The sequence below is a fragment of the Carassius carassius genome, chromosome 22, assembly GCF_963082965.1.
Source record: "Carassius carassius chromosome 22, fCarCar2.1, whole genome shotgun sequence".
Lineage (NCBI taxonomy): Eukaryota > Metazoa > Chordata > Actinopteri > Cypriniformes > Cyprinidae > Carassius > Carassius carassius.
The window spans coordinates 27106408-27124304 of record NC_081776.1 but is presented as its reverse complement, the minus strand read 5'-3'; the positions used below and the strand labels follow the sequence as shown (position 1 = coordinate 27124304).

At 36.9% G+C, this 17897-nt stretch overlaps 1 protein-coding gene across 1 annotated transcript in view; it reads left to right on the top strand.

Annotated features, from left to right (window-relative positions):
- Positions 1-7760, top strand: part of LOC132099266 (NACHT, LRR and PYD domains-containing protein 3-like) — a 28891-nt gene extending 21131 nt beyond the window's left edge. The window contains exons 5-6 of the mRNA XM_059505704.1: positions 7288-7461; positions 7583-7760. Coding sequence (XP_059361687.1) covers positions 7288-7461; positions 7583-7760 — 352 coding nt within the window. The remainder of the gene's footprint in view (positions 1-7287; positions 7462-7582) is intronic.
- Positions 7761-17897: the final 10137 nt, after the last annotated feature.

Genomic DNA, 17897 nt, shown 5'->3' with positions numbered 1-17897 from the left:
ATATTATTGTAGCCCAGTTTGTATTGAATACAGTGTTTTCAGACTTAAGCCATGCATATGTTTATAAGCAACTGAAAAAAGCACAAAAGTCAGGGCATGTCAAAACTTCTCCAGGCCACCAAAACCTAAACCTAATTAACTGTAAATTTACAGTTTGTAAATTAATTAAGTCATTATAGTAGTGTTACCAAAATTGCTTAAAATGTTTACGAATACATTTAAATTTAAATTACATTAAATTAAATTTATGCATTTAGCAGACGCTTTTATCCAAAGCGACTTACAGTGAGTGTTCACAGTGAGTGAACACTAATACTAATTTAATATAATAAATACATAAAGTCTATCCCCAAACCTATAAAAATATTAATGACAATGCTGACAATATGAAACCTATACAAATATTCATTAGATCACATTGTTAAAATACATCCGTAAGGTTTAGAGATAGTTAGGTTACAGAATATACAGTGTGTACTGTATAAAAACTGAAAATGAATGCAATTAATATACAATAAATGTTGGTTTAACCCTGTAATGATAAAGACTCCATAATCATCGGGAAGAAGGAGGCGGGAACCGGCGGACAATCAACATGAAACTTTAATAATTCAAAATAAACACAAAACAGCGCACCAGCCCCTCACGGACGACTGGTGCGCTCAAATAAAAACCAAAACACAACTAAAAGCCCAGGCCTGGTCCTCTCTCGTCCTTCACTGTCATCGCTCCAGTTTTATATCCTTCCATCTCCTCCGTGGGCCTCGAGACCGGTGGGTCGAACAGGTGTAGTTCATCTCCAATCACTCCACCGGCCTCGCTCCCACGTCCCTCGGCCCCGCCCCACTCTTCACAAACCCTCTGGAGTCGTTTAACGCATATACGTGTTATGAGTCATTTTCTCCTGATAACCCCCGAAAAGAACTTAAATTACACTTCCAGTTTTGATCGTACAGATAAGAGCAATACATCAATCGAATCTGTAAAGGATCTACTTTTTTTTAATACAGACATAATAACAACAGAACTTTGTGCACTTATAAAATAAAGATAACAAACAAGGTGTGCTGTCTGCAGCCTTTGTCTGCGCTGATCGTCATGTACAAACACGTCATTAAAATCAACTGTAACTCAGTGAATACTCAACGAAGAGACATGAGAGAGATATCTATAGGAAGCCTGACATGTCTACTTTTAAACTAAATAAGTGCTGCCGAAAACAGATACTCTGTGATAAAGTAATCCATATGAAAACAATGCGATGTCCGTTTTTCACGTCTCCCGTCATTATATCTAATGTTACCACGGCCCCGCGCTGAACGCTCTATTCAGATTCTAATGTTTCACTGAAGCGCAGCTTGAATACGCCCATAACAGAAGACAACACACTGAGACTGTTCTTCAAGTTTTTTATTTTACTGTTTGCTTCGCGGTGAGAGGAATATGACATAATTAACCCCGAAAAGATGTGAGGTGGTTGAGGATTTGAGATTTGGATTTCTCAGAAAAAAATGATGAAGTGCTTTATTCAGCAGAGATCATAAACATGAGTAAGTCTCTTTTTATTTATTTATATACTTGTACTAGTTTTCACATAAAGTGTAAACATTTTACTAGTTAGACTTTTTCCAAAGACTTTTTCCAAACTATAATTCCTGACTAAATGTATAATCAAGTGAAACATTATGAAGTTTCAGTAACAATATACAATACTATACAATTCAAAAGCTTGATGTAAATAATATAAATGTAACAAATAAATGTAACTGTAACAAATGTAATAATGTAATAAGCAATGCTGTTCTTTCAATTTATCCCCCCTAATAAACCTGAAAAAATATTCTCAGCTCTCTTCAACATTAACAATAATAATAATGATAATGATGATAATAATAAAAATAAATGCTTTTTTTGTAGAAAATAAGATTGTTAAAAGGATTTCTGAAGGATTGTGTGACTGAAAAATTCAGTTTAAAAGTCAGCTTTGTTCCTAATAAACTGTTTAGCTGCTCCCCCAAGTGGATATTAAATTATGTTGTGGGATAATTAAATATATTCTAAATAAACTACAAACATAAAATTATATAGATTTATTTTGTCATCACATTCTTTCTTGTAACTCCTCCCTCTCAGTGACACAGATGACTGAAAGGCTCATTATGCACATCATTATGCGGGCCTTTGTCTTCTCAGGTGTAAATCACAATGATATTCATGATAGTTGACGCCTACTCGCATATGACTGTTACCAACAAAAAGTGTCTTAGAAAATTTAAATCAATATATTGTTTTCTGTTAGTGAGTAAACAAGATGATTTTCACATAATTTAGAAAGAAAAATTCTAGACTACAAGATCCAGTTCTCAAAAGTCTCGGGAACCAATGTTCTGTATGTGTTTTATTGCCTTATTCAAATGATTTAACATTTTTAATTTTTCACTAACCACGCATAAAAACTTTTTTCTCAAAAACACAATCATGTACATACATGCTGCATACATATTATTATAGCCCAGTATGTGCTGATTACAGTGAGATTAGACTTTAGCCATTTAGTTATTATAAGAAACTGAAAAAAGCACAAATGTCTGGGCATGACAAAACATCTCCAGGCCCCAAAAATACCCTTAGACTCCACTTAATGATATTTTCTGATTTTGAAGTGACGTGAAGTTACGTGACATTCAGCCAAGTATGGTGACCCATACTCAGAACTCGTGCTCTGCATTTAACCCATCCAAAGTGCACACACACAGAGCAGTGAACACACGCACACACACACACACACACACACACACACACACACACACACACACACTGTGAACACACACCCGGAGCAGTGGGCAGCCATTTATGCTGCGGCGCCCGGGGAGCAGTTGGGGGTTCGGTGCCTTGCTCAAGGGCACCTAAGTCATGGTATTGAGGGTGGAGAGAACACTGTACATGCACTCCCCCTACCCACAATTCCTGCTGGCCCGAGACTCGAACTCACAACCCTTCAATTGCAAGTCCGACTCTCTAACCATTAGGCCACGACTTTCCATGATCTAGTCCAGTGGTTCCCAACCTTTTTCAACTCGCGGCCAACACAACCAAACACATATGTTTGCACGGCCCACTGCAACAAAATCAAGTGACCCCGCTATTGTTGGGTTAATAACTTAGTACTCGGAAGCTAGATTGTTAAATGTCTTTATTGAATGAACTGGCAATGAACAGAAAATAACTCGGGCTGCATGTCACTGCTTGGCACAATTGCTGTTGTTCTGTAGCATGCAGCAAAAATATCTAAATTGGCTGGTATTCTTAAACCAATCAGCGCGCTCAAATAGTGGAAGCATAGTTACATATTTTTTGTTATTTAATTGAAATGGTACTATGTTATGACTCAAACATTTTTACATACATGAACAACATTATTATTTCTTTTAATAGTTATTGTCGGCCCACCTGCGATACCATCGCGACCCACTAGGGGGCCGCAGACCACAGGTTGAAAACCACTGATCTAATCTAAAGTGAGTACTATTTATAGTCAATAAGTTGTTGATGAAGCTGTGACGAGTGGGGCGTGGCCGAGAGCCGTGGGAACAGGGCAAGGCCGGTGGAGTGATTGAGAAATGAGCGACACCTGCTCGACCCACTGGTCTCGAGTCCCACGGAGGAGATGGAAGGATATAAAACAGGAGCGACGACAGTGAAGGACGAGAGAGGACCAGGCCTGGATTTTAGTTGTGTTTGTTTTTTGTTTGTGTGCGGCAGTCGTCCGTGAGGGGCTGCCGCACTGTTTTGTCTTTATTTTGATTATTAAAATATAATTTGATTGTCCGCCGGTTCCCGCCTCCTTCTTTCCAATAATTATGGAGTTTTTATTGTTACAGAAGCATTATCTAATTCTTTACATATGAGCTATTTAAACAGTAACACTGTTAATTACAGTGACAATGAATGATGAACTAGTTTATGATGAAGTCTATTTACACTGTATTTAGCACAAACATGCACTGCAGGTTATAAACTATATAAAATCATAAATTCACATTAATATTGTTTTGGAGAATTAAGTAAGGACTGTATTTGTGCTGGAATAGGTGATTTCATATCCGTACTGGTGTGTTGGTAAAAACACATAAGATCAGTTGAACCAAAGTTAGGAGTTTGCTGTTGATTAGGTTGAGTGGTAACAGTAAGTGGTCTGAAAATAGCAAAGAATAATAAGAAATTTTACATATACAGCTGATTAAACAACATTCACACAAGCAATAATACAGGTCACATCATAAAAGTTGTTGCAGTACACAGTTGTCCACATGGTGACGTCGTGAGCTTAATCATGGCATTAGATATGAAAGACGCCATTCCAATGTGTCAGAGAAACTGTGCATCACATAATATATATACAAATATAAACAGTTAATAATATAAATTGCCATCCAGATATGTTATTCATATTACTCCTGTACTCCCTGTACAAACGTGACTGTGCAGCCACACACAGCTCCAACGTCGTCATAAAATTTCCTGACGACACAATGGTGATAGGCCTGATCACAGACAATGATGAGATGGCCTACAAAGAGGAGGTGAACATGCTGACTAAATGGTGTCAGGAGAACCACCTCTCACTCAACATCGACAAAACCAAGGAGCTGGTGGTGGATTCAGGAGACAGAGAAGAGAACCCAAACCCATCACCATTGGCAAGACACCTGTGGAGCGGATAAGCAGCTTTAAGTTCCTCAGCGTTATCTGTGAGGATCTCACCTGGTCTACACACACTGAAGCAGTGCTGAAGAAGGCACATCAGTGCATCTTCTTCCTGAAGTGGCTGAGGAAGTTTGGAATTAGCCCCAGCATCCTCAGAACATTCTACACTTGCACTATAGACAGCATCCTGACGGGCTGCATCACTGCCTGGTTTGGAAACGGCACCGCTGGCAACCGCAAAGCTCTGAAAAGGGTTGTGCAAACTGCCAGCCACATTGTTGGAGGTGAGCTTCCCTCCCTCCAGGACATCTACACAAGGCGGTGTATAAGGAAATCCCGGAGGATCATCAGTGACTCCAGCCATCCATCCCACAGACTGCTCTCTCTGCTGCCCTCAGGAGGACGTCTCCGCAGCATCCGATCCCGCACTAGCCGACTGAGGGATAGCTTTTTCCCTCAGGCTATCAGACTAATGAACAGTCAGAACTAATATACCCTACAGCACCCTATAGCATACTTCCACAATATGGTATGCCACACACTGCACTTTAACTTCGCAACAGTTCAATATTGGACTATACATACACACTGCATTTAATACAATAATCTATCTGCTACCACTGTATACCATCCGATAGTGATGGGAAGTTCAATTCTTTTCTGCGAACCGGTTCAGTCAGTAATCATAACTTTAGTCAGTTAAAAACCTCATAATCATGAAAAGTTTACATTTGAGTTTTGCAACAACGCAATAATGTGCATACGAGGATTTAAATCTTGAAGATATAAAGTAAATTAATTAGGTGTCATCAGCGCAGAAACCATGATCCACTTACTATACATAATCCATTGCGATGTATTTTTTATTAAATGAATTTACGTTTCGCCAGATTGGCCTTCATCCAAGCCCTTGTTTACCCACGCTCATAACATTAGCACAGAATCAGTTCAGAATAAATCACGGAAAGAATCAGTTCGTTCAGACGCTCTGTATGTCAGTCTGCTTCACGCTGAATCACGCATGCGCAGTATCATCAGCTCCTCCACTCTCGAATCGGACGCGTCCGAAAGAAACGCTTTTCAGTTCAGTCTACTGATGATCCGAAAACCGATGCAACCGGTTCTTGACTCAAGAACGAGAATCACTCTAACCGGCACGTGCTGCAGTTCAGTATCATCAGCTGCTCTACTCGTGTTCATGTTCTGTTTACTACAAACTCAATTTGTGAATGTGTCATCATTAATACATACAGTACAGATATTTCATAAATCATCCCTTATTCCTATTAAACATAGAGTCTTAATTATTGTCCAACTTCCATGAAAACCCATTTGGCCTATACATTATCTACAATATACAGATTGAAACATTCATCTTAAAAAAAATATATATATATATATATATAGTTATTTTATCACACTTTCCGATGTTTAACAAAATACTTAAAAAATTACACGCATGCGCAGTATCATCAGTTCATCGGTTCTCAAATCGGACGAGTCCGAAAGAAATGATTCTCCGTTCAGTGTACTGGTGATCCAAAAACCGATGCAACCGGTTCTTGACTCGAGAACGAGAACTGCTCCAGCAGTGGGCGTGTTTGTTCGTCATCTGGCTCGGCTCGGTGTTCATCTTCAGTTCAGTCTTCACAGCCGTTCAGTCAGTGTACTGTTTGAGTAAATGAATTCCTCCAGGATATTGGTTTATTCTGACTCAGAGGCAGTGTCAGTCACATTAAAAAACGTTAACAGCTTAAGTAATTTGTGGATTCATGCTTATTGGAGACGTGAACTGTTTCAAAGGATTCAGTTCGATTTGGTGAACTGGTTCAACCGGTTCACTAAGAAGAACCAGTTAAATTGAACAATTTGTTCACGAATCGGACATCACTACCATCCGATGCACATCCATGACATTTCTGTATCCAGTTCACGTACAATCTGTTGCACCTTAGCATATTTCTATTCGAATATATGTCTACATAATGTAGAATCTGTACATAATGTGTATAGTGTATAATGTGTAGTGCTAACTGTAAGTATGTCTAATAGTACACTGCGTGTACTGACTATATGTATGTGCATACTGCACATTTTCACCTGTTGAAGTCTGTATGGTTATATGTTAATTGTATTAGCAATTTCTGGAGCACGCTCCCAAGAATTTCACTCACCAAGGCACATGTGCTGTGGTGATGTGACAGAAGTGACTTGACTTATCATAATGTCACTCAGGCTTAGTTACACATATTTTAACAGGCAAACTTTGGCGCTTAGGTCCTAACGCAGATTGCCGCGATGACAAGTAAACAAGCTCATAACTCAAAGTCTGCAAAGCTGCTTTCAAACACAGTGAGATGATCATATGATAACTGGATATAAACAACTTACTTTCTAGGCATTAACTCGCTCATATAAGAGCATTAATAGAGGCAAAGGAGAGATTAGTTCTGTGTAGGAGAGTTAACACTTCATCTCTTGCTGACTACGAGGCACTGACTGACGTCATTCAATAAACTGCACTCTGATTGGATGAATCCTTCGTTAAAAATATAGCTGTTTGTTTTGTTCTTTACACAGGCTATTTGGATGTAATCTCACTGCTCAGTCCTGTGACAGTTTATCTTCAGCTCTAAAATCCTCAAATTCCCTTCTAAATGTGCTGGACCTGAGTAACAATGATCTGCAGGATTCAGGAGTGAAGCTGCTTTCAGAATGTCTGAAGAGTCCAAACTCTAAACTGGAGATATTGAGGTTTGAATTTGAAATACTTGATTAACTTGCAAAACAATGCAACATAATTGGATTTAGGAATCTAAAAAATCACACCGTTAAGATTTATTCTGTATGTAATTACTGTATTATTCTTGTTTAGATTCTCCATCTGTAACCTGACTGCTCAGTCTTGTGGGAGTTTGTCATCAGCTCTACAATCCTCACACTCTGTCCTGAGAGAGCTGGACCTGAGTAACAATGACCTACAGGATTCAGGAGTGGAGCTGCTTTCTGAAGGTCTGAAGAGTCCAAACTCTAAGCTGGAGATACTGAGGTAAATTGTTTATCATAAAGTAAATAACAAAATGCTACCATTATAGGCTGTTGAATTTTGTCAACAAATGTTGCATCGGCTCTTAATGGAATTCCAGAAATATAGACAAAAACAACATTTGCATGCATTTTTTTCATATTTATGCAGATGTTTGTAAATGTGGATTGTACTAAAATTGAAATGGCCTGACACAATTACTAAACAAACTGCAAAACTGCTGCATTTCTATATATAGCTTCTGACAGCACTGAACAAGCTACAGTAGGTGGTCAACCAAAATGTGGTTTCAGCCGCATTTGCAGCATTTGGCACTGTAACCACGTTATCCAAAAAAAGCATCCAAGCACATCTATCTTTAGGCAAAATGTCAATATTCTCACATATTAGGCCTATATTTATCACAAGTACATTTTTTATTTATATTTTAAACTCCTTTAATAAAAGAGCACACATTTTTGACAAGCACATACTTTGTTATTTGTTACCTGTCCTTTATTTTGACAGATAACTGCTTAGGAAAAAGATATCTATTTGAACACTGATTAATAAATTGTTGTTTGTTTCATTAATTATATCCTTTATTTTAGTAAAACGTGACTGTATGATTTCGCTTCCATTATTAAGGCCTAATTAAAACAAGAAACAAATAAATTAAACCTGCACGATTTAGCTAAATCATTGAAACTGAAAGGAATGGACGGATTAATAAAACGTCAAACAAAACAAAAAAATGCAACTCCTGCAGCTGCATTTAAATGCAGGAGTGTATTTTATTCCTTGAAATATCAAAGTGCGCGCAAATTATTCTTATTTGACTACATATTTTATCTTCATTACAAATCTTGTTTGGCTTTATTTTGTATAATTGCATGTAGAAAACAATGAACTTTAATGCATATGCAAAATGTGAAACTGCTATCTTATTCTCAGTCAATACCATTTTGTAATTATTTGTACAATAATATTTATATACTTAACATGCTTTATATTTCTTATATGTATTAAAATAAGTTTATGAGACTCATGCATCCATTTAATATTGATCAAGAAAAACTAGCGAATCCCATACTGTAACCTAAAAGAAATGTGCTCTATTACTATTCATATTCAAGTGTTTGTGCGGAAAATTATTAATGTGCATGCATGACAGGGAGGCAGCCCCGTGATCACTCAATTTTTTTCCAGATAATGAAATAACTTAAAATTGGGGTGCTTCACATACATATCTACAGAAATATATCTACAGAAAGCTTGAAATTTCTTCTTTTAAACGAACCAACTAAAAACGAAACTAAATACTCCCTGATGATATAATCTGTGAAGTTTGCATTTATCTTTAAAGGCATGTACAGTGTACTGTGTAGATGATCGTCAGGACCACGAATTTCATTTTGCAGCTGACAAGAAAACATGTGTTTATTAAGAATATATATATATTTCACAATTATTAGGCTACTTCTGCCTGTGTTTTGTGGCAATGCGTGTGCTTGAGCATAGAATATATGAAAGCTTAATATGGATAGACTGTGTTAATTTGATATAAACGTGCAACTAGAAAAATCTTAAGTGGGGGAAGTCCTATTAAATACCCTCTAGACATCTCTGTAAAAGTTTTCAAATCATTTTATACACGTTTGCATAAATACTGCTTTCATAACGGTCTGTAACGGAGAGATCTGAAAATGTGTTCTGTCCCTATATTTAACCAGCCCTTGAGTTAAAAATAATTAAAATTGGGTTAGTGTTTTTGAGAGTGAAGGACTAAAAGTAATTTGTTACAAATACAATCGTGTGGCTTTCATTCTTATAAACGCTTTCCGGTGAATTGTTATTCATGACATTCATTACGTTTAGTTTTTTTTTATTAATTATTTATTTATTTTTAACTTAAATAAAGATTGAATATTTGCTCTTAAGCAATGTTGGCCGACATTTATGTTTTATCATTCTTTGTGATTCTTAGAAACAAGAGACAGCAGATTATTGTTAGTCTAAGATTTAATAAATAATAGCAAGTTTACAATAAATTTACAACATTACATTTGTTACATTCCAGTAGTGCATCCTTTGCACGGCACTACAGCTGGCAAAACCTTCTGAAGGTGGTCAATGTATCTGTTGCAGACAGTTTTTGTGAAGCAATTGAACCAAAAAGTTACGATGGCCTCAAGAAGCTCGTCTTTATTTCTTGGCTTGACCTAACATCAGATGAATTCCTTCATTGCGTCCCACACCAGCTCGATTGGATTAAGATCTGGTGATCTGCAGGCAAAAAAATTGACAAGTTGAATGATTTTGTCAAATGTACAGTTTGTAAACCAGAATAAAAAATAAAATAATAAATAATAATAATAATCACCCAGTTGATCCCCTCCTCAGCAATATACTACCTCCCGGTTGTATGTTTTCGGGACATTGACTGTAAAAAAAAAAAAAAACTAAATAACTAATAACTATAATAATAAAAAAAAACATTAAAATGCTTATTCAACTTTTAGTCATTAAAATCAGAAAAGATCACAACAGTTCGTAAAAAAATTTCTTGGAAGAAGCGATGAGGTCCTTTAAAGTGTTGTCTTATGTGTGGCGCCAAATTAGATTTTATGATGTTCTCTTGATAAAAATGCTTGTCCATAATTGTTCCTGAAAATGTACAAAGATTAAATTATAAGTTTACAAACTCAGCCTCTCAAATAAGTGATAAGTGACGTGACATTCAGCCAAGTATGGTGACCCATACTCAGAATTTGTGCTCTGCATTTAACCCATCCGAAGTGCACACACACAGAGCAGTGAACACACACACACACACTGTGAGCACACACCCGGAGCAGTGGGCAGCCATTTAAGCTGCAGCGCCCGGGGAGCAGTTGGGGGTTCGATGCCTTGCTCAAGGGCACCTAAGTTGTGGTATTGAAGGTGGAGAGAGAACTGTACATGCACTCCCCCCACCCACAATTCCTGCCGGCCTGGAGCTCGAACTCACAACCTTTCGATTGGGAGTCCGACTCTCTAACCATTAGGCCACGACTTCCCCGATTCAGTTATACTGAATGGGTAGAACTAACCATCAAACAGAACTATTGGTCCTGGTCCCTGACAGGATATGGCTCCCCAAATGTGAAGCTTTAAAGGATGCATAGCTTTTGGTTTCACAACCCGGCGACCCCTTTTCTTGTAGCACATCAGAGAAAAGCGCTCCAAAGCCACTTCATCAGAACTTTCATCAGAAAAGATCATGTTGTCAAATGTCTCTTGGACAGATAACCACTGCTGAACTTGACTAAGATGCAGGGCCTTGTTGTTGTCTGTCCTATTATACAAATTAAGATAATAAGAAAAAATATGGAAAATGAATCTACAGTAGCCTATCCAGAATTGCATATGGAAACGTTACCTGGATTTTCCATATGTCCATCCAAGTTGTTTTATTGATCTCCTGATTGTGCAGGTTGATACTTGTAATTGCAATCTGGACTGAAGTTTGTCTGAATGTTTTTGCAGACCGCTCTTCATCCTCATGCAGCATTTCATCAACAAGTTTAAGGGCAGCACTATACATATATATAAAATATTTTTATTTTACCATCCAGCCAACTGCAATTGTATATAATATAATCTTAAACAATAGACAATAATAAATAATAAAACACTCTTGTATAGTACCTGCTCATTTTCAATACAGTTGGTTTTTTAGTCACATGAGTTCAACGACGAAGACTCAAGTGCCGTTTTATAGTGTTGTCAGAGACATGCACACCTGACTGCAACAGGAAAGCCCTGATGTCAAAAAGAAAGTGCCCTGCTCTCCACAAAGACCTGATTTTTTCGCTCATCTCGGAAGAAATCTTTGTCATGGCTAAATGTCTTAGCGAAAGTCTGCTTTTCAAGAGTTGGAGTTCCTCCTAGTCTACTGAATAGACTAAGTTCTGCCGTTTAATGTATAGGCTACAGCACCGTGATTTATTCTAGTATGCTACATCAGTTGTGTGACATCATTAGAATTGGTTTATTGTAAAGATAATACATCGCTTACAAAGGGTTCATGTTAACTACTGTATGATTATTAGATGATTTTAATTAATGTGTTAATGTTTCAACTACAGTAGATGGCCAACCAAAACAGTGGTTCTAGCGCCGCACGTACCGCTGCCGCTGCATCTGCAAAGTGCATTTTAGTGCTGAGTGGCACAAGTTATCAAACAATCGATCAAAGCACATTTTCGCAAATAGACGTCAGTTTTGCCTCGCTGATGTGTTTCATTTGATGGCTGCAGTCGGGGAAAATTAAAGAAAAACACTGTAGTTAAAATATTTAATATTCACAGATGAAAGTTTGGTACTTATAAAGTTATGAACATTTCTTAGAACAAATTCAAGCAGAATAAATGTCAAGCCTGTGCCTGAGGCTGTGATTATATTTTCTCTAAGCTACAGCGTATTAAACCATATTTTAGATTTGACACATTTAATAGGTGTGCAGTATTATTTATATTATATGAATTATATTATATTGTTCAAAAGAAATTGTGGTTTACTTTGCATTGGATCATTAAAAGTGGTAGCCTATTTTAGTGAGCTAGGCTACATGGATTAATATGCAAAATGTCAATATTCTCATATGTTACCATATTTTCGGCACTATAAGGCGCACCGGATTATAAGGTGCACCTTCAATGAATGGCCTATTTTGGAACTGTTTTCAAATATAGGGCACACGGATTATAAGGCGCATAGAATAGAAGATACTGCAGTCAAACGTTTGACTGTGTTTGTGTAATGCATCCACTAGATGGAGCTGTGCTAAAGGGAATGTCAACAAAACAGCACCTTGATCCATATATAAGGCACACCGGATTATAAAGCGCACTGTCATTTTTTGAGAAAATTGAAGGCTTTTAAGTGCGCCTTATAGTGCGGAAAATACAGTAGATCAATATTTGAATTTATATTTTAAAATTCCTTAAATTAAACAACATGCATTTTTTATATTTGTCACCTGTCATTTATTCTGACGGATAACTTCATGAGGAAAAATATATTTATCTGCACACTGATTAAGAAATTGTTGCATGTTTTATGAATTATTTCCTTTATTTTATAAACGTGAGGCACTGTATAATTTCACTCCCATTATTTAGGCCTAATTATAACAAGAAACGAGTAAATTAAACGTGCACGTTTTAGCTAAATCATTGAAACTCTAAAGAATGGATGGATTAATAAAATGTCCTCACGTTTAAACTCAAGTTCTCTTATTATAATAACCAAAATACACACGATCTAAAAAAAACTTAATTGACAACTTCAGTGATTTTAAAGGGAGCCTTCTTTACTTACATATAATAAAATTGCAGCCGCATTTAAATGCTGGTGTGTAAAATGTCAGAGTGCAAGATTTGCACGGCGCAAGTGATGCTGAGTGCTGAGTGCGACACGCAGAATTTATTCTTATTTGTTTTATCTTCATTACAAATCTTGTTTGGTTTTATTTTGGATAATTGCATGTAAAAAATTAATTTACGTTGTAATGGATATGCAAAATGTGAATTAATATTCATATTCGCTTGAGCGTGGAAAATATATTAAGGCTCATTATGGATTATAGATGTAAGTTTAATATAAAACTGCGATTAGTTGAATAATGAAAAATGAACGACTAGTAACTAGAAAGTTTTTAAAGCATTTTATAAGCGTTTGCATAAATTCTTCTTTCAGAACGGTCCATAATGGAGAGATGCCTTAACATTGATTTTTCCTCTGAAACACAAAAACAAAAATTTAAATATAATTTATATTTTATGTTTTGAGAATGGCCAACCCTTCTCTGCAGATATTGTTGCTTCTGGTTTGTGCATTGTAAATAGGCTACAAAAAAAAAGATATCTCCAAAAACAGAAAGAACTTTTAATTAGTTTTAGTCTTAGTCTTTTAACTATAATTCTTTTTAGTTTTAGTCAAGTTTTAGTCATCTGATTTGTTTTAATTTTAGTCTTATTTTAGTCGACTAAAATTGCTTGGTATTTTAGTCGACTAAAAAAAGACTAAAATCAATAAAAGATTTACTAGACATAACCAAAATATATAAAACACGAATTCAACTTTATTTCAAAACAACGGTGTCTTTATTTCAATTCAAAAGCTTTTATGCAGCAACAAACACTGCAGAAAATATAGTCATCAAGGTGAGTCTCTTGACTCTGAGTGCACTGGACCACATACCCCTCTGCCTGCTTTACTAGATTTACTAGACATAACCAAAATATATAAAACACAAATTCAACTTTATTTCAACACAACTCTGTCTTTATTTCAATTCAAAAGCTTTTATGCAGCAACAAACACTGTCATGGTAATGTAAACAATAACTAGCTGCCAATTCACCATCAATAAAGGAAAATAAAGTTAGGTCCAGGACCTTAAAGCTTACAGCTGAGCTGAACAATAAGTGCAAACATATTTAATTTGAATCTAAAGTGCACTGAACGGCATATTTCTTCCTACCACAATGCTGGCAATTCAACCACAGAATACTAACACTTATTTACCTCTGTTCATTTTCAAGAAAGCACTTCGTGCTAAAGTGACTTTTGCTCTGTTACGCTTTCCCCTGGTTAGGTCACCTGTGACACTGAAAACTCTCTCTGCAAAAGCTTGCGAAGCCGGCATTGCTAACAGATCTAATGCTAATTGTTTCAAGCTGTGATAAAATGTGTCACATTTCCCAAGCCAAAACTGGATTCCTGAATCACAACTAATGGGCTGTGAGAGCTCCTCCTTATACTTGCTTGGTTGCTGCCTGATGCTACATGTGGAGGACTTTGGTTTAGGCTTTGCTAGGCATTTGGACAGAAATCTGAAGACTGGCTGCCTTGAGGAGGAGGATGGTGGTCCAGGGTCAGGCTCTGGTCCATTCAGTTCCTCCATATCATCATCAGGGTGAGTATCTTGACTCTGAGTGCACTGGACCACATACCCCTCTGCCTGCTTAAAAAGTTGCTTAATACTGTCATCAGCCACATCAAGGAAATCCTTTCCATATCCATCTGCTTGTTTTGATAGCTACCAAAAAGAAAGTAAATACATATCAGGTAAATGAGGTAATACATTAACTTACTGTCAAATGAAATTATGAATAAAAGTGGCTTACCGATGGTCTTCAGTCTCCTCCTCTGAATCACTTTCACCTGGGGGGGACTCCTCTTGATCTTCTGAGCTAGCCTCTTCTTCTTGAGTACTGTGTTTAAATGCTGCTACCATATTGCTGCGATTGTCCGTTATTATAGTCACAATTTTGTCATTTGAAATGCCCCATTCCTGCATGCACTTATCCACGCAGGCCTTAATGGACTGGGCAGTGTGTGGATGGGCAACTTGTTCAAGAGCGAGCAGGATGTGTTCTGATCAACACAAAAAAGCAACAACTTATGCCAAGGAATGATGCAGACAGTCCCTTTTTAGTCCATAAGTCAATTCCAATTGACACTTTACGAGCACCACACAGTCATTTCTTATACTTTGTCATTTCTTCCTCATAGTGTTTTTCAATCAGATTTTTTATCTTTGTTTTCTTTGGCACTGTCAGCTTCTTATCAAATGTTTCTATCATGAGTATAAAGTCCTCATCTTCTACTGTAGTCAGTGGTAACCCTGAACGTCCAATCCATTTGCTATAGCCTACTTGCTGTTCTCTGGCATTGCTTTTGTACTTTGTAGTACCTAACAGTGCTTCTGCAATGTTTTGATTGGACATTTTTTCCATTTTTTGCGCTTGGTTCACCGCCTTCATCAGGAGACTTCTGTAGCTGTGACATAAAAAGGAAAATAGTTTAAATACGTTTATATTATTTATTCATTGCAATTACTTTATTTGCGCAAGCAGTAAATATTAAAGCACTAAACGCAAATAAAAGAGTGAAAAAAGTAAATATTTAATAAGTTGGCAGCAAGGTGGATAAAAAAATGTAACAAAATTTTAAAAGGTATTCATTTGTCTTAGCCTAGAAATCTAGTGGCACCCTAGCGGCAGCAAAATGTATTTCACAGCCTAGAGTACAGTCTAGCAACTCTCAATACACCTTCTAGCAGCAAAAACCCAGATTGGGTCAGGCCAATCACGTCGTGTATAGAGCAGGCGGGGCGGGCTTAACATATGACGACAGAGAGTTGCGACAGCTGCCACTTGAAAACAAAGAATGGTGGCTGCAGCTGTCGAACAACGATCTTTTGAATCGGCTTTGGCCGCGACTCTGGAGGACTTGGAGTTAAGTTTCTCTTTAAGAAAAGAGCAAAGAACGGCACTTAAGTCATTTTTAAAAAAGGAAGATGTGTTTGGAGTTTTGCCGACTGGATACGCTCTGACTACGTCACCTTTTTCGTTGCTCTGATTGGTTGTAGCGCTTTCCTATTGCGTGCAGAGGGATTTTGAGAGACAGCCGTTTATCCCGCCCCTCGGAGTAAGCCTCGTCTATGGAGAGTTTCCAGACTAAACATCTTGATGTAAGTCTGGCTGGCCAGGCTACATTTGTCTAGCAATATTGTATGTTTTAACCCCTTACCAGTCACCCCTCATTTTTGGTATGGAGACAGAAATGACATACCCAAAATAAAAAAGTTTCTGCTCATGATTCTTTCTGACTAGATACATAATCAACATTTGTTCACAAAGCTGACACTTCAAAGTTTACTGTTCAGGAATCAGAATCACTCAGACTGTTATGATAATAGAGATATATAAGCTCAAACATAAAAATATTAAAAATATTTCTTAAATGTATTTAAAAAATTGTTGATGTAGGATATGAGTTTAAAAACACAGTGTAGCTAAACCCACACGTCTTCCAAAACTTCATTAAAAATGTCATAATCGAATCTGTAAAACTGTGAATTTTATGAAATATTTTCTAAGGCTATGTCATGTGTGTTTTTAGAGAAGGCTAATCAGATTGATTTATGGCACTTGTCATCTCTGTAAGATCAAACATGTAAACACTCATGTGTGCTCTATATGTGTGTTTGGCTGTGAAAACTCCCAGATTCATTGTTCTATTGTTCTCACCAAACGAGTCTTTCACACCTCCGCCAGGTATGACACATAATCCGCATTATTCTTTTATCATTATTCTATTGTTTTTATTCCACCTTTATTAGCCTTTATTGTGGTTTTTCAGGCTTTACAAAAGACACAAAGCAGCGATCTCACTTCAGTCTCTGTTTGCATTTACCCCTTATTTATCAAAAATCTTACTATAAAAATACAACAAAACATTTTCTTACGACCTTACGTGAATTATTGTGACAGAAATGCACCTGCTATTAGTAGCATTAGAGCTAACGTTAGCATCAAGTTGCGTCAGACAATTTATGAAATTATTAGTACACTTTTACTCAAAACACACTTTAAACCCCGATCGAGTGTTTCTAATAACTTCCTTTAGCGATCAGGGGTGGAATTTGGTCGGTTACTGTTGTAAAAATATGCTATTTATAGCCTTTTATATCGCTGCACAAGTTAGCATTTCAGATGTACATTTTCAATTTTTTTTATAAAAACGCCCCAGATCTCAAGAAAATCTCATACCAAGCTTTACTATCGTAATCGCGGGTTTATTATTCATATATATTGTGTGTACAGAGGTGTTTCAGTGTTGTTTTGGCCAGATAACTACCAGGAGTTAGCAGGAGTGCAGAGGTGGGTAGTATAACGAGTTACATTTACTTCGTTACATTTACTTGAGTAATTTTTTGGGGTAACGAATACTTTTCAGAGTATATTTAAAGATGGGTACTTTATACTCTTACTTGAGTAAATTTTTGGGGAAAAATCTGTACTTTTACTTCGTTACTGTGGGCGACGCTCCTCTCGTTACTTTATCTTAATGCAATAAATGTTATAATGCTTCAGTTTATTCCAAACGCGCCGTCTACTTTTCTCTGGGCAATGAGCGATGCCCATTTGTGAATGATTCATTCTTTTGAGTCAATTCTGTTCAAAGGCTTGATCAAACCAATTGGCAAACGAGTGAATTGGTTCATGAATCAGTTTGAATGAGTCGTTCAGTTCCCTGCCGCACGCGCTGAGCGTCTGAAGTGGTTCACTCGGAGTTGTAACGTTTAAGAACAGAAAGAGCGTTGAAAACGT